Source organism: Ictalurus furcatus, chromosome 20, assembly GCF_023375685.1.
Source record: "Ictalurus furcatus strain D&B chromosome 20, Billie_1.0, whole genome shotgun sequence".
NCBI lineage: Eukaryota > Metazoa > Chordata > Actinopteri > Siluriformes > Ictaluridae > Ictalurus > Ictalurus furcatus.
The window spans coordinates 9,434,189-9,457,143 of NC_071274.1; the positions used below are offsets into that span (position 1 = coordinate 9,434,189).

Here is a 22,955-nt window from a genome sequence, read left to right on the forward strand (position 1 = left end):
GAAAGGTAGCATCGGTTGCCGGTGTGCAACGGATGCCGTTGTTCATTTCAAACAAAGTGAGGAAACACCTGGAATTTGGCGAAGCACCTGAAAGACGGACCCTATATTATATTTGTTCGAGGCAGCTGGCATTGCGACCATGAAACCAGCTAAAGTTATGCTCCATGTAATGTTTGCGATAGCCAGTTATTTGTTAACGATGCTAATGCATTCCAATGTTATAAACTGCCTCCTAATGGGCCACCATGCATCGCCATTCAGCCCATGTCCTATCAGCTAAATGTAGCCTAATGTTACTAATAATTATTCAAATGTTCATGCTTTTAATAAATCTTTTTGGCCTGCCACCATATCAGTGAATTTAAACTAATGCTTGCATTCAGAGTATAAGGGGTGTGTGTACGCGCACGCGCGCATTTAGGAGTGCACCTTAGCACTTGTTATTAGCACTTAGCACTGTTTTATTAGTCATTGTCAGACAGTGTTTGATAACTAAAACCTCTCTCTCTTTTGCCAGTATTAGCCAGAGGAGGATGTCCTCCAGGAATTTTTAATTTTATTTTTAACTTTTTTTTTTTTTTTAAACCACACCGTGGTATCAACTTTGTTATCGAGTATTGTGTACTTTTGGTGGTATTGGTACCAACTACTAAATTTTTGGTATCGTGATATCCCTAATAGGCACTGTTTCAAAGATGAGCCAATGTATGCTTTTCCAGATATGTCAAAAAAGCCAACAATTTCCATGGGGTGTACTTATTTTTTTCACATGACTATGTTTCCTTCACTGGAACTAAGTGCCCTAGCCCAAATCTGTTCCAGCATGATAGTGTCCATATTATTAGCTTTACATAAATTAATATTAGCAACCCATCACACTCAGCATTATTTTTATTTGCATAAAAACTTCAAGGAACACAAAGTCCACAAAACAGTAAGCTGAGGGCAGCAGAAGCAATGAAATCCTCCTAGCACTAGGAACTTGAAATCCACTTTTTAATCTCTACTGTGATCACATCAACTTCTGGATAATGACCATCACCAGCTCTTTTTCTTGCCATTTCATATATGTGCAGATAGAAAAGGCCAGTTTTCCCAAACAAACCAGTAGTATGATCAAAAAGCCCTATAATTCTACAAAGCTTTTAAATCTAAATTTCACAAGTTACAATACATCTGTACAGTTGTAAACAGTTGATTGTGCAATATCTCCGATGTGTGTCACTTCTAGGTGATGATGCTGTTTGTGCCATGTGAGATCTGAATTGTTTCTTGGTGACTGCTCACCTCTCGGACGGTAAAACCATGGATCTTCTGGCCTACCACATACTGTAGAGCTCGATCAGGGGCTGAGCTGCTCTTTGGTCTCCATACATACTGGCCTTTAAACCTACTGCACAACAAAACCCATTTTCATTCCAAATCAGTTAAAGATTATGGAGCTGTTGTGCTCATATAAGAAGTGTAGTTGAGGTTTGAATTGGCCTCCATTTTCTAACAAATTTTATGTAAAAATGTAAAACAATAACAATCGTACGTGAAAGTATCATATCGGCATTAGGCAACATAATACTCTCCACATAATCTGCGAATAACTCCAATGATATTATACAATATGCTGCTTATTCCACCGGTTTATTTACTAGATAAATTCATACTCTGTCTTTGCGACAGGATAATCTGAGGAGCAGAAATATATACCTAGTTTATGTTGGGGATATTATAAGCATAACAATCGGTTCCAATTCAATGGTAGCAAATAAATAATTCATATAACCATCTATCCACCGAAAAGATAACTCACCTTAGGGATAAGAGATATTTACTTTTCCGAAGCATTGTTAATATTAAAATCTGCTGTCTTAAACCACTCTATAATATAAATTAAATCGAAGTTATACATTTAACTATATATTATCAATTTAAGCTTCCACACGCGCTTCCATCGCACAGTCACATTGCCGTCGTTCCTTGCACAACACTGTCACAGTCGCGCGTGCTCAGAGGAACAAAAACCGGCCTCGATACAACGCGGCTTTCGATTGATTATTTCGCTAAGAAAGCCAGCGTCGGATTGGCTATTACGATAAATGCCCATAGCCCTTTAAAGGCATGAAACCCCTTTAATGGACAACCTAGATGTCGGGTGGCAGCATCGTAGTCACGTGGTTCATATAGCGCTCAATCGGTGTGTTCGATTTCGGCTGCGGCTGGATGTAACTGATCGCCAAGAGTTACCGCTTGCATATCGGGGGAGGAGTTGAAAACGGAGCCATCAAGTCGAACATTTTCTGTATGGCACGCCGAAAGGATAAAAATGTATTTAGACGTGTAGAGACGAATTTCGTGTACAGACGACATATCGTCTGTAGCGTTATTGAGCCTGAACGTGTACAGACGTCTATGTTTCAGCCAATGGCGAGCCCGAAAATTTGAAAATTTGCATTAAATTAATTAAACATGTAGTGGTGATGTAAATAGATATATAATGGCATATCATTCATGAATAATACATATAAAGGTGACGTGCGTTGGCATTGCATGTACTCTATGACATTTCCTCTTTCCGTGTATGCCAGCGCTTATCTACAGTAACGTGACGATGACACGCTGTTACGTCCAAGTAAGAGGAGTCATTTCAAAATACTAGTTGGAGTTATGGCTTTAGCAAATTTCATGAATTATTGTAAACTCATTTTTGACACAAAATCTCCCTTCAAAGTTTTGATAAAGCTATTTTCTGGTTCTAATTTTTTTAAAGAACTTTCTACACAATCTTTTTTGGTTGTACCATATAGAAAATTCTTAAAATGTTAGGAACAGGAACTATATGCTAACGTTAGTACTACAGCATGGAACAATAAAGTGTGTTGTGCATGATGAATACACTTTTTGTGGCTTCTTATGAATTGGGTATGTAAAGTAGGCTCTTGAAAAAGCTTGCTATTTGCCTGATTTTTCAAATTGTGTATTTTTTTAATTGCACAGCAGTAAAACACTACTTTTATAACATCATGTTTTGAGAATTTATTATATGGTTTAAAACAAAGACACTCTAAGACTGGAAATTTAGACTTTGAAAAACATTTTTGGTAACACTAACATCTGTACAAAACACTGCTGTTTATCTGCAGGTCTGTCATCATTAAGGAAAAGTGGCACATCCATGCATAAATGCGGGAAGGGTGCTGCACCCCTTGAGGTACCTGAAGTATTTTTTAAAAATAGTGAATATAGAATTTATATCAAGAGTGGGACACGTTAGACTGGAAATAATTCATTCATATTTATTGTAATTTCTGCATTTACTTATAATCAATTATTGTAGTTCAATAATTATTTTTACCATGTTATTTTTAATTTTCTATAGAGTAGCCTATTGTTTATTTTTCATTTTAAATTCATTCAACTATTTATGCTGGTTACATTTGTATTAAGTGACCAATATTTGTTTGGAGAAATGCTACATGTACATAATTTTCAAAAATAATTTTCGATTAATATAACTAAATATTATGTAGCAATATCCTAAATAATTAGGCTACTCAAATATTTAAAAGGGTAAACATATGTTATTAATTTCAATGCCCATCTGTGATTTGTGGCCTCTGTGGTCCCCTCCTTTAAAATGTTCTACTATTTTATCTGTAGATAATACTGTACATTTAATGATTTACTTTTTATTTATTCAAGGCTTCTGTCTTATTCTAACAGCGTCTAAACAGTGACAAAAAAAATATGAACCTATATCACTTGCTTCCATACAGCATAGGCCTACGCTCGGAATTAAATAATTCAGTCTTCCACCCGAAAAACGTTACTATTTTATTATTTAATTACAGCTATTTATATAATACTATTAATAATAAAAATAATCATCATCATCAGATTGTGCCCTGCGATGGACTGGCACCCTGTCCAGGGTGTACCCCGCCTTGTGCCAGATGCTCCCTGGGATAGGCTCCAGGTTCCCCGTGACCCTGAAAAGGAGTAAGCGGTAGAAGATGGATGGATGGATGGATCATCATCAGCATCATAATACAGTTTTTTTACAATCACTTTGGCACTAATTTCAAAACCTTGATGTCACTTTTCAAAACTCTAGACACAAAACTCAAAACGGTCATCACAGGCTGTCCAATGTTGAAAACATTGCATTGTGGATTCATATCTTTAAAGAAACATTGCATGTGCAGAATCATTGGTTCAAATAACTTAATGATCATGAAATTCCATACAAACATTTATTTAGATCACCCATACATAAGACACAGATGATTTCACTGTGTAGTTGCTCATTAAATCAATAAATATTGTAGTACAAAACATGTGATACATGTTCATTATGGTACTAGACATACATAAATACATCAATGTAAAAGGAGTAGAGAGAATACTAAAGACATAGTGAATCATTGAACAAACTCTGAAATTTACTGATCAAATCACAATGTGTTTCTTGGAATCAAAGGAAAAATAATTACTGTAGCTACAAAAAATAAAAGAAATAACTACAGTGAAATGTCAAGTGCAGTGTTCTTAAACGTGAAATTATGTTCATATTTCTTTAGCCTTCGGCAAATATAGGAAGATTATAATAATTATAATACAATTTGAGTGAATCTTTTCAGTTCTCGTTTACACGTTTATGAATGATTTACAGATCCATGTGGAGGTGGGGCGTGGAAGAGTGCCGATTTGTGAATGGAGATATCTTCAGGCATGGACTTTTATCAAACATGTTGGAGCAGTTTCTTCTCTAACATTTCTATTGTTTAACATTTCAAATGTTTATAAACATTTCTTCTCTAATTCCAGACTGCTGGGACTACGGCTGCTCCTAAGGCCATACAGACTTCATATAAATCCATAATGAACTTTTTCACACTATCTGTTGTTAGTGTCACTATCTGTCACTATCTGTTGTTACCCAGATGAGGATGGGTTCCCTTCTGAGTCGGGTTCCTCTCAAGGTTTCTTCCTCTTAAAACATCTTAGGGAGTTTTTCCTTGCCACCGTCGCCACTCAGTGGCTTGCTCAGTTGGGATAAATTCACACCTTTAATATCTGTATACCATGTTGATATTTCTGTAAAGCTGCTTTGAGACAATGTCTATTGTAAAAAGCGCTATACAAATAAAATTGAATTGAATTGAAGCAGATTGGACATTGTATGTTTGAGTTACAACAACTTCTTTTTCATGGTGAAACATAGAAATTTGTAAGACTGCCATGCCCATGACGTGCCGCGAAAACACAAAAGTTTTGCAATTTAGCATTGTCAATGCCTTTAGATGTGACGCACCCAATATGATGTCGATCTGATGAAATCTCTAGGAGGAGTTTGTTATAGTATGAGGCCTGGAAATGGCAAAAAAAAACCCAGCAAAAAATATAGCTGCAAGCAGCAATGAAAGGGCCCTTGCACCCGGGTGCACGTTGGGGCTGTTCTGCCAGGGGAATGCCATTCAATTTTTTTTATCACTTTTTAGCACTTACATGTCATTAGGAGTGTATTACGATGTCAAATGTATCATTTCCTGTTGCCAGCAGGTGGCGCTATGACTAATAGTGAATCTTGTCATGTAGATGTCTTCAGGCCGGGACTTTTGTCAAACATGTGAAGTTTGGAGCAGATTGGACATTCCATGTTTGAGTTATAACAAGTTCCTTTTTCATGGAGAAACATCAAAATTTGTGAGACTGCCACACCCACGCCATGCAGCAAAAACTTCACAAGTTAGTATCGTCAATGCCTTTAGATGAGACTGACCCAATATGATGCAGATCTGATGAAAGATCTAGGAGGAGTTCGTTAAAGTACGAGGCCTGGAAATGGCAAAAAACGGAGCAAAAATCTTCAAGAAAAATCAAAATGGCTGACTTCCTGTTGAGTTTAGGGCATGGGTTCAAGAGATGTTTTTGTATGTATTGGCATCTTACACATGTTTACCGAATGTCGTACATGTAGGTGAAACGTAGCGCGAGGCACACATCGGTGAAATTTTGTAGGTGACGCTGTCAAGCCATTTTGCCACACCTAAGTTATCGAGTTTTCGAGCATTCCGAAGGTGCCATATGTGCATTTAAAACGTAGGGGGTGCTATGGAGCTGATGAGGCACAACTATGATAAAATGCAACATCACATCAATTAATGTCGTAAGACAAATGCATATGTAAAGTTTCATGGATTTTCAGCCATGTTAAGTCTCTCAAAACACCACGGGAAACTTATACAACATTTGGAGCAGAATGGACATTTTATGTTTGAGTTATAACAACTTCCTTTTTCATGGCGAAACATCGATGCAGATGAGAAGTTTTTGTACGCATTGGCATGTTTCACATGTTTACGGAATTTCGTACATGTAGGTGAAACGTAGCTCAACGCGCACATCGGTGAAATTTTGTAGGTGGTGCTATCGAGCCATTTTGCCACACTCAATACTGGAACCCCTATCAGATGTAAATGCTCATGGGTTCTGACACGTCTGCAAAGTTTCATGAGTTTTCGGTTATGTTTAGGCCCTCTAAAATGCAATTCATTTTGGAAAAGAAGAAGAAGGAGAATTAAAGCTGCAAGCAGCGATGAAAGGGCCCTCACACCCGGATGCATGTTGGGTCTGCTCTGCCAGGGGCACTCCGTTACATTTTTTTTTAGCACTTTTTCGCATTTATATGTTGTTAGGGGTGTATCATGATGTAAAACATGTAATTTCCTGTTGCCAGCAGTTGGTGCTATGACTGTAACTGAATATTGGCATGTAGATGTCTTCAGGCCGGGACATTTATCAAACATGTGAAGATTGGAGCAGATTGGACAGTCTATGTTTCAGTTATAACAACTTCATTATTCATGGCGAAACATTGAAATTTATGAGAGCGCCACACCCACACCATGCAATGAAAACTCAAACGCTTTGCAATTTAGCATCATGTATGCCTTTAGATGAGACTGACTGAATGTGATGCCGATCTGATGAAATCTCTAGGGGGAGTACATTAAAGTGCGAGGCCTGGAAATGGCAGCTGATGAAGAGCACCCCTGTATCTGCACACACAGGAAGAATGAAAACACGCTTTGAAAGGGCACATTTGATGAAAGTGGCTTTCTACACTTCAATTCTCTCTTTGTTCACCGCATCATACTTTCTTGTCATATAATAGATTTGAATGTAAACAATCCTATTTCGTATCATTTTACATCAGAAACCTGCAAAGTATCATATTATGTGAAAAATGTCATATTGGAGCAGGTCATGCTATTGATTATATGCGTTTGTTAGAAATCTATTTTCCCTTGCTCCCAGCGGCTTGAGACTCGCTGTTTAGGGATTTAAGCCAATGTAGCGCACCTGTGTGTCTGCACACACAGGAGGAATGAAAACACGCTTTGTCAGAGCAAATTTGACAAAAAGTGACTTTCTACACGTCAAATCTCACATTTTTCCCCTTAGCTTACTTTATTATCATATAATGGACTTTAATGTAAACAATTCTATTTCGTATCATTTTACGCCAGAAACCTGCAAAGTATCATATTATGTGAAAAGTGTCATATTGGTGCAGGGCACGCAATTGATTATATGCGCTGGTTAGAAATTTCCCTTGCTCCCAGTGGCTTGAAACTTGCTGTATAGGGATTTAACCCTCTTACTTAGTCTTTGATCTATTCCCATAAGGACGAAATACCGGCTTGGTCGTCTATGCCAAATCCCCGTAAGGCCGATATAGCGGTTTTACAGTGTAAATGTTATCCCCGTAAGGCTGGTATACTGGCATTACTCTGCTATGATTCCTTACTTATTTAATTATTATTTTTTGACCTGGAAGGTTGATGACGTCATGACGTCACGACGTGATTACGTTATTATGCCGGAATTACGATGAAGCTGATCGAAGCGTGAATATTGGTGTAATAGTAGAAGTGAACTAAAAATGCCAAAGCGAAAAGCTAATCGTGTTCCAGCTAAAGTTACACCTACAATGAACACAGGTACATCTAAAACAGTGGAAAAAAAAAGAAAACATACACAGTTACACAGGCGAGAGCGAGGATTCTAGATAGTGACAGCAGTGAAAGTTCAGGTGATGTTGAAACCGAAACCGAAACTGATAGTGACCCAAACTCTCCTGATTCAGACCCTGATCCGTCTTCATCTTCAGCATCAACCAGTGCGACTGACACTGCAGGGGTCTGGAATCATAACGGGACCATTTCTGTGCATTCGTGAAAACACTACCTGCTGGTCTGATTATCACCAGAAACTTGACTTTTGGTGCTAAAATGCATTTATTTATTTATTATTTACTTGAATTTATTCAAAGGCATTGACCACGCTGATGCTCATATGGTACCTCTAAATGAGTATAAGGATTTTAGTGAGCATTTTTCGTCAATTCTCTAGTTAAGAATTGTGCTCTAAGTTTAGTAAAAACACTGAACTGCTTAATTTCCAAAGTAATATTACACAAATACATTATTATAAGTTGTTTCAAGGCCTAAAAATGTTTAAATTAAAATGTTGATTTTGGCCCAGGAACTCAGGGTTGGCGTGTTGTTTCTCTGGGGAATATAGGGTTATGGGACATAATACCGTGGGAACTTAGGGGTAAGAGGGTTAAGCCAATGTAGCACACCCGTGTGTCTGCACACACAGGAGGAATGAAAACATGCTTTGTCTGATGACTCCATATGAGATGTTTCACTTGTTTGCAAGTCAATATGAACTGGTTCACTTGTTTATGACTTAATCCGATACTATGACATGTTTCACATGTTTATGACTCAATATGAGATGTTTCACTTGTTTACGACTCAATATGATCTGTTTCACTTGTTTATGACTTAACATGATACTATGACATGTTTCACATGTTTATGACTCAATATCAGATGTTTCACTTGTTTATGACTCAATATGATCTTTTTCACTTGTTTATGAATACTATGACATGTTTCACATGTTTATGACTCAATATGAGATGTTTCACATGATTATGATTTATTATGATTCTTTGACACGTTTATGACTTAATATGATATGTTTCACATGTTTATGATTTAATATGATTGACATGTTTAAGACTCAATATGATCTGTTTCACTTGTTTATGACTTAACATGATATGTTTCACATTTTTATGACTCAATATGAGATGTTTCCCTTTTTTATGACTCAATATGGTCTGGTTCACTTGTTTATGACTTAATATGATACTCTGACATGTTTCACTTGTTTACGACGTAATATGATACTATGACATGTTTCACATGTTTATGACTCGATATGAGATGTTTCACTTGTTTACGACTCAATATGATCTGGTTCACTTGTTTATTACTTAATATGATACTATGACATGTTTCACATATTTATGACTCAAAATGAGATTTTTCACTTTTTTATGGTTTAATATGATACTATGACATGTTTCACATGTTTGTGACTCAACATGAGATGTTTCACATGATTATGATTTAATATGATTCTTTGACATGTTTATGACTTAATATGATACTATGACATGTTTATGACTCAATATGAGACCTTTCACTTGTTCATGACTCAGTACGATCTGATTCACTTGTTTACGACTTGAACGATCTGTTTCACTTGTTTACGACTCTAAATGATCTGTTTCACTTGTTTATGACTTCATATGATACTATGACATGTTTGTGACTCAACATGAGACGTTTCATTTGTTTACGACTCAAAATGATCTCTTTCATTTGTTTATAACTTAATGTGATACTATGACATGTTTCACATGCTTATGACTCAATATGATCTGTTTCACTTGTTTATGACTTAATATGATACTATGACATGTTTCACTTGTTTATGACTCAATATGAGACCTTTCACTTGTTTTCGACTCAAAATGATCTGTTTCACTTGTTTATGACTTAATATGATACTATGACATATTTATGACGCAACATGAGATGTTTCACTTGTTTACGACTCAAAATGATCAGTTTCACTTGTTTAAGACTTAATATGATACTATGACAGGTTTCACATGTTTATGAGATGTTTCAATTGTTTATGACTCAAAATGATCTGTTTCACTTGTTTATGAGTTAATATGATTCTATGACATGTTTCACATGTTTATGACTCAGTATGAGATGTTTCACTTTTTTATGACTTAAAAATCATCTGTTTCACTTGTTTATGACTTAAAATAATACTATGACGTGTTTATGACTCAGTACGAGATGTTTAACTTCTTTACGACTCAAAATGATCCATTTTACTTGTTTATGACTTAAATGATCTGTTTCACTTGTTTATGACTTAATATGATACACTGACATGTTTATGACTCAATACGATCTGTTTTGCTTCTTTACGACTCAATATGATGTTTCAATGTTTATGACTTTATATAATACTATTACATGTTTATGACTCAATACAAGATGTTAGACTTCTTTATGACTCAATATGATCTGTTTCACTTGCTTACGACTCTAAATTATCTGTTTCACATGTTTATGATTTAATATGATTGTTTGACATGTTTACGACTCAATATGATCTGTTTCACTTGTTTAAGACTTAATATGATACTATGACATGTTTCACATGTTTGTGACTCAATATATGTTTCACTTGTTTATGAATTAATATGATACTATGACAAGTTTCAAGGGTTTATGACTCAATATGAGATGTTTCACTTGTTTACAACTCAATATGATATGAGTAGTTATATCATACACTTTCTGTCAAACTGTCAAAGTAGTGTGTGCTGATTTATGGCCCTTTGTGCTTCTCAGGCCGACATTTCTGCAGGTGAGTTAATTTATGACCAAGGGTGGGGGTAATCCTATCGTCTGTATCAGTGGGTCAATCTGGCTCCTGTGTGTCTGGGCAGTGGTGGAGAGAGGTGTGTGGGGGACTAGCCCCCCTCCCAACAAAGGTGTTTATGTTAATGAGTCTGTTTTTTTTTTTTGGGGGGGGGGGGGGGGTATTTCGTTTGTGTAACCACATTGTTAGAAAAAGCATGATGTTTGAATGTGTACATATATGAGTAGAATATTTGTTTTGTGAAATAAATGAAAACAAATGTTGATTAAGTTTTTAGGGACCCCGGTTTGCCTTTGAATAAAACGTTTAGGAGGTAATGTGTTTAAAAAAAAAAAAAAAAAAGAATCTGTTTAAAAGAATCGTGCGTATTACATTCCTTCTAAACATAAACCTTTAGGAGGTAAAAAATTATTAAAAGAGCTGTTTAAAAAGAATTGCGTGTATTACATGACTTCTAAACAAAGATCCTTATGAGTTAAAAATGTTAAAGCGTTGGCTAAAGGAATCGCCGTATTGGTTAAGCTAAAAGATAAGTTTTCCCGAGATGTCTTCCATTCACTAGGTTAAAGCAGTAATGACGTTAAACCGAATCACCTCTCTCTCTCTCTCTCTCTCTCTCTCTAAACCCCGCCCATACATACGTGTTTCAGACACACCTCTCTCTCTCTCACTCTCTCTCACTCTCTCGCTCTTTAAACCCCAGCCATACATGTGTTTCACCGTTAGACAGCGCTTTCTGTCAAACTGTCAATCAAAGTAGTGTGCTAATTTATGATCTTTGTGTTTTTCCTGAACAACAGTTTGTAGGTACACATAATTTATGGCCCTTTGTGTTTTTCCTGACCAAGAGTTTTGTGGGGGAGACAGTTATTTTATGACCAGGGGGGCGGGGTGTAATCCTATCAGTTTGTTTATGATAATGAGTTAGTGTCTGGTGGTGTTAATGGCTTTTAAATATCATCTTAAGACTTTATGGTTAAAACACAGAAGACAGTCTGCAACTATCTGATACAATGACTACTCCGAGAACTCCTAATATCCCTAGAAGACTGTCCTGCATCACACCTATAAGAGACTCTGATGAAAAGCGTGAGCAGTTAACTTTTGCTCCAAGAAAAAAACAACAATGTATTAGTTTGTTAAAAATTCTTCGTAAGAATGACATTGTAAAGGAACTGATTAACCCTGAGCAGGGCGTTACCAACTCCGGAGAACCTCTCTTAAGACCGCCCTCATGCAGCGATGATTAAAACGGGGTAGCCTGTGTTACAGTGAACACGTATTACAAAGATGTCTCAAGATTCTGCATATGCCTGCTACAGCAACAACCCAGAGACAGCGCTGGCCCTTCCACAAACGTGCGACAACAGGTGGCTAGATAATTTCTGCAAGGAATTAGGATATCACAACCTAAGTTTCCTCACAACTCCGTACGGAATCAGTGGTTCTTAACTGGCTCCTCTGCCTATGTCGGTATTGATGACACAGACGGCTGTATTTGATCTGACGCATTCAAGATTATAAAAGCGACAGTCGTGGTCCTTCTGGAACATCTTATCAACAAAAAGCTGAAAGAACTCTGTTTGGGGTGCGAAGTGGATCATCCAAGTCAGATTAGACAGTCATGTCTGTTCGAACCTGGCTCGTATTTCTTTGACAAATACTTTGAGGAACTATCACGTGATCTGGTCAAACCCGGACTTAAACATTTCATCGCTCAAGCATTGAGTCGGTGTGGTTTGAGGGTTAACCCCCAGAGAATTCAAGGATTGGTGGATGCCGTTCTGCACGAGCTGCAGGACGAAGTGTACATCGTGCAAAGGCTTCACGAGGCCAGAGAGAAACTTGTGGATATCAGCAGCGAGCAGATCATCTACGACACCGTGGACAGCTGGAAGGGGGACGCACCAGTCGTTTGAGATGGGAAATGTGTGCAGCGCTACAGGATTAGCAAAGAGTTTGCTTAAACTCTGTATTAAGTGTGAGATGTCCAGTCTATTGTACAAATGACTGTGCTGTAAATGGATGCGATGTTGACCCGAGACGTCTAACAAATCTTGTGAATCAGATGTGTCTTGTGCGAGGTACGGTGTGCGATTGGACTGCTTTGTTACAGTACATATGTGTATTAATGCATGCGATCCGATTTGGGCATCTATCACTAAAATACTAGATCTTGTGACTGAATGTGGCAGACATGTTAGAATTGTAGACATTTTATGTATGTGTACATATGTGCATGATTTGTGTGTAATCCTTCTGTCGAGAAATGAGCAGACTGTTGTCTGTGAAATAATCAACACATTTATCGCATATATGGTTGAGAAAAACACTGTGATGTGTATAAAATTTCTACACTCCCTCGATGATGATGTATGATAATGTTTGTGTTCTTTTACTGAAATAACATTTTTATCAAATAACATCTACTGACATTTAAGACCATCTGAGTTATTCTTTTGTGGAGGCTAAAGTGTCGATATGTAGGAAGAAATGAAAAAATTGTATTACACACCTTCAAATGCGGGGTATTTTGGTGGTAAAAAACGTTTAAAAGACGGCATTTTAAAAGAAACAGGGGTTCGTTTAACAGATAAACAAGTTTCGGAGTGGCTTGCCGGCGAGGATGCTTACATGTTACACAGAACTGCACCGTTAAAATACAAAAGAAATCCTGTTTTTATTTATGGTATTGATATGCAGTTTCAAGCCGATCTGGTCGATATGTCTGCATACGCCAAGGAAAACGATAACGTTCATTTTCTGTTGACGTGCATAGACATTTTTAGTAAATATGTGTGGACTGGGGGTTTTAAAAAATAAATCCGGTGTCGAGATGTCTAAAGCTTTCGAATCTATACTGGATGAAGGCAGGGTGCCCTGTAAACTACAGACAGATAATGGGAAAGAATTTTTTAATAAACATTTTCAAAGCATGACAAAAAAGTACAACATACAACATTTTGCAACAGCCACCGATTTAAAAGCATGCATTGTCGAACGGTTTAATAGAACCTTAAAAGGGCGGATGTGGAGATATTTAACTGCTACAAACTCCAAATGCTATATCGATATTCTACAAGACATCACAGATGGATACAATGCCAGTTATCACAGGAGCATTAAGATGAGACCTATTGATGTGAACAAAGAAAATGAATCTGCGGTGTATAAAAACCTATATGGGCCTAAAGACGGTCCCACCGTAACTCCTAAATTTAAATATAAAGCTGACAACATTGTTAGAATTTCTAAAGTAAGAGGTCCGTTCACAAAAGGTTATAAAGAAAACTATACGCACATGTTTTTCACTATAACAGAATGCATATCACGTGAATGTCCCGTCTATAGAATGTGTGATTATGACGGCGATGTCATCGATGGTGTTTTTTATGAAAAGGAATTACAAAAAATATTTGTGAACAAAAACAAAACATTTAAAGTGGAAAAAATTTTAGACAAGAAGAAACAAGGCCGAACAACTGGATATTATGACGACGTCGTTTTTTTGATCAGGGAGATCAACACGTCCCTGACACAACATGCTGGTCTCGGCTATGATCATGTTAAAAATAAAGTATTTCTGAAAAGCCCTCCGAAGACATTGCTGACATTTTATGGAAAGGTGGCCAATATTTTAGGATTAAAACTGGGGGTTGCTATTGAAACTACAGACCATACTCTTGAAAGATCTGGTATAACTTATACAGACATTAATGTGGGGTTTTACAGTATGTACAGTATCTCACAAAAGTGAGTACACCCCTCACATTTTTGTAAATATTTGATATCTTTTAATGTGACAACACTGAAGAAATGACACTTTGCTACAATGTAAAGTAGTGAGTGTACAGCTTGTATAACAGTGTACATTTGCTGTCCCCTCAAAATAACTCAACACATAGCCATTAATGTCTAAACCGCTGGCACCAAAAGTGAGTACACCCCTAAGTGAAAATGTCCAAATTGGGCCCAAAGTGTCAATATTTTGTGTGGCCACCATTATTTTCCAGCACTGCCTTAACCCTCTTGGGCATGGAGTTCACCAGAGCTTCACAGGTTGCCACTGGAGTCCTCTTCCACTCCTTCATGATGACATCACGGAGCTGGTGGAAGTTAGAGACCTTAGGCACCTTCCATTTGAGGATGCCCCACAGATGCTCAATAAGGTTTAGGTCTGGAGACAAGCTTGGCCAGTCCATCACCTTCACCCTCAGCTTCTTCAGCAAGGCAAAAGATGTTATCATGCTGGAATACTGCCCTGCGGACCAGTCTCCGAAGGGAGGGGATCATGCTCTGCTTCAGTATGTCACCATACATGTTGGCATTCATGGTTCCCTCAATGAACTGTAGCTCCCCAGTGGCAGCAGCACTTATGCAGCCCCAGACCATGACATTCCCACCACCATGCTTGAGTGTAGGCAAGACAGACTTGTCTTTGTACTCCTCACCTGGTTGCCACCACACACGCTTGACACCATCTGAACCAAATAAGTTTATCTTGGTCTCATCAGACCACAGGACATGTTTCCAGTAATCCATGTCCTTAGTCTGCTTGTCTTCAGCAAACTGTTTGCGGGCTTTCTTGTGCATCATCTTTAGAAGAGGCTTCCTTATGGGACGGCATCCACGCAGACCAATTTGATGCAGTGTACGGCATATGGTCTGAGCACTGACAGGCTGACCCCCCACCCTTTCAACCTCTGCAGCAATGCTGGCGGCACTCATATGTCTATTTCCCAAAGACAACCTCTGGATATGACGCTGAGCATGTGCACTCAACCTCTTTGGTCGACCATGGCGAGGCCTGTTCTGAGTGGAACCTGTCCTGTTAAACCGCTGTATGGTCTTGGCCACCGTGCTGCAGCTCAGTGTCAGGGTATTGGCAATCTTCTTATAGCCTAGGCCATCTTTATGTAGAGCAACAATTCTTTTTTTCAGACCCTCAGAGAGTTCTTTGCAATGAGGTGCCATGTTGAACTTCCAGTGACCAGTATGAGGGAGTGTGAGAGCGATGACACCAAATTTAACATACCTGCTCCCCATTCACACCTGAGACCTTGTAACACTAACAAATCACATGACACCGGGGAGGTAAAATGGTTAATTGGGCCCAATTTGGACATTTTCACTTAGCGGTGTACTCACTTTTGTTGCCAGTGGTTTAGACATTAATGGCTGTGTGTTGAGTTATTTTGAGGGGACAGCAAATTTACACTGTTATACAAGATGTACACTCACTACTTTACATTGTAGCAAAGTGTCATTTCTTCAGTGCTGTCACACTAAAAGATATAATCAAATATTTACAAAAATGTGAGAGGTGTACTCACTTTTGTGAGATACTGTATATTTATACGATATCATAGAATTCCAGACCGTGGGTGATTTCTACGTACCGCTGATAAGATGTGTACATATAGAGGGGGAGAATCACAAGATTGTTAGTGTTAGATACGACAACCCACACTACGTATCAGTTAATAAATCATCCGTCAGTGAGATAACCATACAAGTGAAAGACAATCAAAATCAAGACGTGCACTTCAGTTACGGGAAGGTGTCATATTTGTCATAAATGTCATAAATGTCATATTTCAACATTATATCGCGTATTACCAGAATCAAGCGGTGAACGGACTCCCCGGCTATGCAGGGGGCGGTGTTATGTATGGATCCGGGTTAGGGGGTATGTTTAGAGGTCTCTTTAGAATGGCTATTCCGTTGCTAAAATCTGGTTTTAGCATAGCCAAGCCACATCTTAATTCAGCTGCAAAAAACATACTCAGCGATGTTGTTAGCAATACATTATCACATATGCTTAATAATAACAAAAATAATAACACTCAAGACGGGTCTGGAGTTGTGGTGATGGCTCGCAGAAGAGCATCTAGACCGCCAGGGGTCTGGAGGAGTGGCCAAACGATGAAGAAAAGAAAACATAACACCAAGAAATCGTCAGTGGTAAAACGCAAACACAAGAAGACACCAAACAGCTCTACAGCAAAAAGACCAAATACCTGTGTTAAAACAATATTTTAGACCATGTCTTTACTACACAACATATCAGAAGAATGCTTAAAAACCGAACTGGATCTATTCACAGTACCGTTGACTCAAACTGTTATTGAAAAAAATACATATATATATAGAAGTACCCCCGTTGTCAGCAATATCGGAAACAACGCCTCTGGAGTTTTTATAGTGGGGACTGGAGAGGATTATGTGGACCTAAACAACACCCTTGTTTTTTTACGTCTCAAAATCACTAATGCAGACAGTAGAGACATTGCAGACGGACCCCCCTTGGGGCTTATTAACTATGCCGGATCTACAATATTTTCACAAGTGGACGTGTCACTTGGAGACCGTCTCATATCACAAAGCTCCAACACATTTCCTTATAATCAAGTGTCTTACCAGTTTTGGTAAAGACACTCTTGAAACACTATTCTCAGCGGGGCTCTTTACAAAGACACGGCCGGGCACATGCATGTGACGGACCCTGCTGGTCATAATAGAGGTTTGACCAAACAAGCTGCATTTACCAACGCCAGCAATGTTTTTGAACTACTGGCACCCATTCACAGCGACATATTCTTTCAAGAAAAATTAATGCTTAACGGTGTGGACATTAAAATTCGCATGACGTGGGCAAAAGATGAATTCTGTTTGATGCGATTCGACGCTGTAGCCTATAATCTAAACATCGTGTCAGCTTCACTGTTTGTGAAAAAAGTGTCTGTATCACCAGGTGTGCGATTGGGGCACGCACAAGCATTGCTCTCAACACCCAACAAATACTTCATGTACAGAGTATGTGTGAGAAACTTCTCAATTCCTGAAGGCTCACGTGTTTGTAATCAAGAAAACTTGTTCTTAGGAACTCTACCAAAATCTGTGGTTCTGGCTATGGTTGATAATGATGTGTTTACAGGCTTGTATAATAAAAATCCGTTCGCATTTAAAAACTATGACCTAGAATTTTTGGAAGTTTTCTGGACGGCCAGCGGCACCCCACTAAACCTCTGCAACCTGAATATGGAAGTGGATCTGCAGTGTTTGAATTTTACCAGTTAGTGCTGGCTTCTGGAAAGCATCTTAAAAATCAGCCTCTATCTATTGATAGGGAGGATTTTCTGCACGGTTATACCCTTTATGTGTTTAATCTCATGCCAGACAAAGACTGCAGTCAACACGTATCTGTCACGAACCTCGAATCGGCACGGAAGCAGGAGCGGGCGGCAGGTGTAGAGCGTTGTATCGGGAAGTTCAAGAAATGTAGTCGTAGGACAGGCAAAGGTCAAGCGATCAGGCGAACAACACAAACGGGGTCAGGCAGAGAGCGTAGTCGAAACCGGAAACAAGGATCGAGGATCACGTGAAAACAAACAAACTAGAATGGCTTGGTAACGCAGAGAAACGAGTGACTGAGCATATACTTCGCGTAGATTCTGGGTGAATGACTTCCCTAAGTAGTAGCGGTGAGAGTGTGTGTGTGATTGGTGCCAGGTGTGTCTGGTCAGAACTCCGGGGATGGTGAGTGCATGCGTGCATGAGAAGCAAGTGTTGCATCCTGGGAATTTGAGTTCTGATCGGACTGAGCTGTGACAGAACCCCCCCCCCCCCAAAGGGCTCACTCCGGGAGCCGAGTTCATTCTTGGCCTCCCCCGAGGTCGTGGACCAGGGAGATAAGGATAAGTTGCGTGAAAGTCTTTAGTAGCTGTGGATCCAGTATATCCTGCTTGGGAACCCAGCATTGTTCCTCAGGTCCATAACCCTCCCACTCGACCAAATACTCCAGCTTGCCTCTCCTGTGTCTAGATTTGAGGATGTTCTTGACATGGTAAGCCGGTTGTCCATCAATTTCCAGAGGGGTCGGAGGAGTTTCAGATGGTACTTCGGTGGCTAATGGACCGTTGATAACAGGTTTGAGACGTGATACATGGAATGAGGGGGAGATGCGGCTGTGTCGTGGCAGTTCCAGACGGTAGGTGACTTCATTGACTCGCTTGAGGATCTTGAATGGTCCAGTGTATCTTGGCGTTAGTTTTTCACAGCTATGAGCTTGTCTTAAGTCCTTTGTGGACAACCACACCCGATCGCCTGGTTGGTAATTAGGGTGTTCTTTGCGGCGGCGATCTGCCTTGCGCTTGTATGTGTCTGTGGTCTCTTTCAGGCGTCGGTGGGTGTCAGCCCAGACACGCTCGCTACGTTCAAACCAGTGGTCAACGGCAGGAGCTGCGGTGGGAGTTGCATTCCACGGGAACAGTGGAGGTTGGTAACCTAGTACGCACTGGAAAGGAGTGAGATTGGTAGCCGAATCACGTAGTGAGTTCTGGGCGTACTCGGCCCATGGCAAAAACTTGCTCCAATCCTCTGGGTTATTGGCACAGAAAGTATGGAGGAATCGCCCTAGTTCCTGATTGATTCGTTCAACTTGTCCATTGGCTTGTGGGTGATATCCGGAGGTGAGATTCACTGTTACTCCCATCTTGGTCATGAAGCTGGACCACACTCTGGAAGTAAACTGTGGGCCCCTGTCACTGACAATCTCCTCCGGAATGCCGAAATATCTGAACACATGCTGGAATATAAGTTCGGCTGTCACGAAGGCGGTGGGGAGAGCAGGTAATGGAATGAAACGTACGGACTTGGAAAACCGGTCCACTGTGACTAGAACTGTGGTATTTCCTTGGGATCTTGGCAAATCCGTTATGAAGTCTACGGATATGTGTGACCATGGGCGTTCGGGTATGGGTAAGGGCTTGAGCCTCCCAGCTGGGAGGGTCCGAGGTACCTTATTCTGTGCGCAAGATGAACAGGACGTCACCACCTTGTGTATATCTCCCCCCATATTGGACCACCAGTACTTCTCTTTTAGGAGATGGTGTGTGCGCTGTGCCCCTGGATGCCCTGTACCGAGTACCGTGTGTGCCCAGATGATGAGTTCTTGGCGGTACTCTTCGGGTACAAATAGTTTGTTCGGAGGACACTTTACGGGTACTTGTGACTGGGGAATCTGCTCTAGCTCCTGGTCTAGATCCCACTCTAGCGCATTGATAATACATGAAGGATGGATGATGTACTCTTCATGCTCGTTGACACGTTCTGTGTGGTCGAGACGAGACAGGGCATCAGCTTTTATGTTCTTGGACCCGGGTCTGTAGGATAATGTGAAGTGAAACCTGGTGAAGAACAGGGCCCATCGGGCCTGGTGGGGTGTGAGTCGCTTTGCAGTGCGAAGGTACTCCAGGTTCTTATGGTCTGTGAAGATGACAAAGGGATGTGTAGCCCCCTCTAACCAGTGTCTCCACTCCTCCAGCGCTAACTTAATTGCCAAGAGTTCACGATTTCCCACATCGTAGTTTCTCTCAGCGGGGGAAAGCTTTCGCGAGAAGAACGCCACCGGATGGAGCTTTGGCTTCTCTCCAAATCGTTGGGATAGAATGGCACGTCGTTAATTAGACATTGGAAGACCGAGGGAGCGTTAGAAAGCCCATACGGCATGACCTGATACTCATAGTGGCCTGAAGTTGTGCTGAACCCAGTCTTCCATTCATCTCCCTCTCGAATCCGGACCAAGTTGTATGCACTGCGTATGTCCAGTTTCGTGAAGATGGTGGCAGTGCGTAATTGTTCCAGAGGGGCTGGTACTAGAGGTAGTGGGTAACGGTACTTGACGCAACACTTTTTTAGTCCTCGGTAGTCGATGCATGGTCGTAAACCTCCTCCCTTCTTCTCCACGAAGAAAAACCCCGCGGATGCAGGAGAAGTAGATGGTCGTATATAACCTTGGTGCAACGCTTCCTGAATGTACTCTTCCATGGCTTTTTGCTCAGTTACCGTTAACGGATAGACTGTCCCTCGTGGTGGTGTAGTGCCTGGGAGCAAATCGATTGCGCAGTCGTAATCTCGATGAGGAGGTAGTCCACTAGCCTTCTTCTTACTGAATACTTCTATGAGGTCGTGGTAAACACTGGGGATCAGAACGTTGTCTGCCTTGTCCGGGCTCTCAATGGATGTGGATGCTAAGGAGATCACAGGGACTTGGAGACAGTGATTAATGCAGTGAGCTGACCAGCGAGTGATCTCCCTTTGATTCCATGAAATTTGTGGGTTGTGAAGTTCGAGCCAAGGAAGACCGAGAACCACTGGATGCCGGGCCGTCACAATGACATGGAACGTAAGTTTCTCCTGATGAAGAGCGCTGGTGCGGAGGTTAATAGGTTCGGTGCAGTGGGTGATTAAACCATCTCCAATGGGGGCTCCATCAATGGCTTGGACATGGCGGGGGGTGCTGAGAGGACGAACGGGGATGTTATATTGGAGTATGGTCTCTTGGTCAATGAAGTTCCCCGCCGCTCCAGAGTCGATCAGCGCCTCTAAAATACAGGAAACGCTTGAGTATTCTAATATAACGGGTAATACGAACGCAGACTGAACTGAGTACTGGGCAATGGGTTCTAAACTCACCCCTGGCTGAGGTTGTTTGGCAGTTTTGGTTTCCCCTCGGGTAGAGCACTGTTTGAGAGGGCATTGTTGCACGAAGTGGCCCTTCTCGCCGCAGTAGAAACAACAATGTTCACGGCGCCGTCGTTCTCTCTCCTGCATGCTCACCCGAGTCTGTCCCAGCTGCATGGGTTCGCTAGGGCTCTCAGATGCTGGTGCTTCCGCCTCGCTGCATATGGAGCGGCGGCTCCGTAGTAGACGATCCAGGCGTATAGCTACGTTGATGAGTGAGTCGAGAGTCAGCTGATCATTGCGGCACGCCAGCTCCGTTACGATGTCGGCATTTAATCCCCGGTGAAACATAGTCTTTAGAGCGGGTTGATTCCATCCGCTCCTAGCGGCCACAGTACGAAATTCAAGAGCGTAATCCGCCACACAACGTGATCCCTGCGTCAAGGACAATAATTCCTCCCCAGTCTCCCGGTTGTCTGGAGAATGATCGAATACAGTGCGGAAGCGTGATATCAGCTGATCATACGTGCAGATAACGTTCCCTTCCTGTTCCCATTCCGCGGTGGCCCAGAGGAGAGCTCTCCAGGTTAAAAGTTCCATGAAGTGGATTATTTTCCGGTTCTCCGTCATGTCTGGGTACGTGGAAAAAAACAGGGAGCACTGGAGTAAAAAACCTCGGCAGCATGCCGGATCTCCGTCGTATTTCTCCGGCGCTGGAGTGGGAGGTAAGCGTGTGGTCGGTGCCATAGAAAGCTGCGCGGCTTGGTTTAGCCGAGCTACCTGCTCAGTCAGGTTTGCGAGACGGTGATCATGGTCACTAATCATCCGGCCATGTCCCTCGATGGCTTGCGGCCAATGGAGCTCTCCCGCTGCTTCCATTGGAAGGCGAAGTATTCTGTCACGAACCTCGAATCGGCACGGAAGCAGGAGCGGGCGGCAGGTGTAGAGCGTCGTATCGGGAAGTTCAAGAAACATAGTCGTAGGACAGGCAAAGGTCAAGTGATGGGGCGAACAACACAAACGGGGTCAGGCAGAGAGCGTAGTCGAAACCGGAAACAAGGGTCGAGGATCACGAGAAAACAAACAAACTAGAACGGCTTGGTAATGCAGAGAAACGAGTGACTGAGCGTATACTTCGCGTAGATTCTGGGTGAATGACTTCCCAAAGTACTAGCGGTGAGAGTGTGTGTGTGTGATTGGTGCCAGGTGTGTCTGATCAGAACTCCGGGGATGGTGAGCGCATGCGTGCATGAGAAGCGAGTGTTGCATATTGGGAATTTGAGTTCTGATCGGACTGAGCTGTGACAGTATCACTTATCAAGTCTGGAAATATTAGACTAGAAGCACGTTTTAGACAGCTTCTACCCTGAACGATCAACTTAATTGTTTATGCCATATTTGACAGCATCATCAAAGTGTCAAATCGCAGACAGATACTGGTTGATTACTATTAATAGGCAAAATGGACACCATCCAGCTTACACTATAATGGATAAGATCTTGTGTAATACCCATTTTCTCGGCGTACTCCCGTGTGACCACCTACCAAAAGCTCCCTTAAGAAAATTACCGTCAATGGTGATAACCAACATGCATCCTTCAGGACTCCTGGGTGAACACTGTCTAGCCATCTACATAAACGAGTTCGGCGTGGGTTGTTTTTTCAA

General features: G+C 40.9%; 1 protein-coding gene and 1 long non-coding RNA gene across 8 annotated transcripts in view; one reads left to right on the plus strand and one right to left on the minus strand.

Annotated features, from left to right (window-relative positions):
• pitrm1 (pitrilysin metallopeptidase 1) overlaps window positions 1–2,184 on the minus strand; it is a 98,909-nt gene extending 96,725 nt beyond the window's left edge. For 2 of the 7 annotated variants that reach the window (XM_053651752.1, XM_053651753.1), the window contains exon 1: window positions 1,288–1,369. Coding sequence is in view for 2 of the 7 variants with exons in the window: in XM_053651748.1 (XP_053507723.1) it covers window positions 1,288–1,393; window positions 1,805–1,839 (141 nt within the window). In the remaining 5 variants the exon portion in view is untranslated. Of the gene's footprint in view, window positions 1–1,287; window positions 1,394–1,804; window positions 2,098–2,135 lie in introns of those variants that run through there. The other 5 variants (XM_053651750.1, XM_053651748.1, XM_053651756.1 and 2 more) reach the window with 5 other exon arrangements.
• A 321-nt stretch (window positions 2,185–2,505) lies between these two features.
• LOC128624256 (uncharacterized) lies at window positions 2,506–5,245 on the plus strand. Its single transcript, XR_008388739.1, has 3 exons — window positions 2,506–2,623; window positions 3,135–3,202; window positions 3,889–5,245. It is a non-coding gene; the product is annotated as an uncharacterized LOC128624256 (long non-coding RNA).
• Window positions 5,246–22,955: the final 17,710 nt, after the last annotated feature.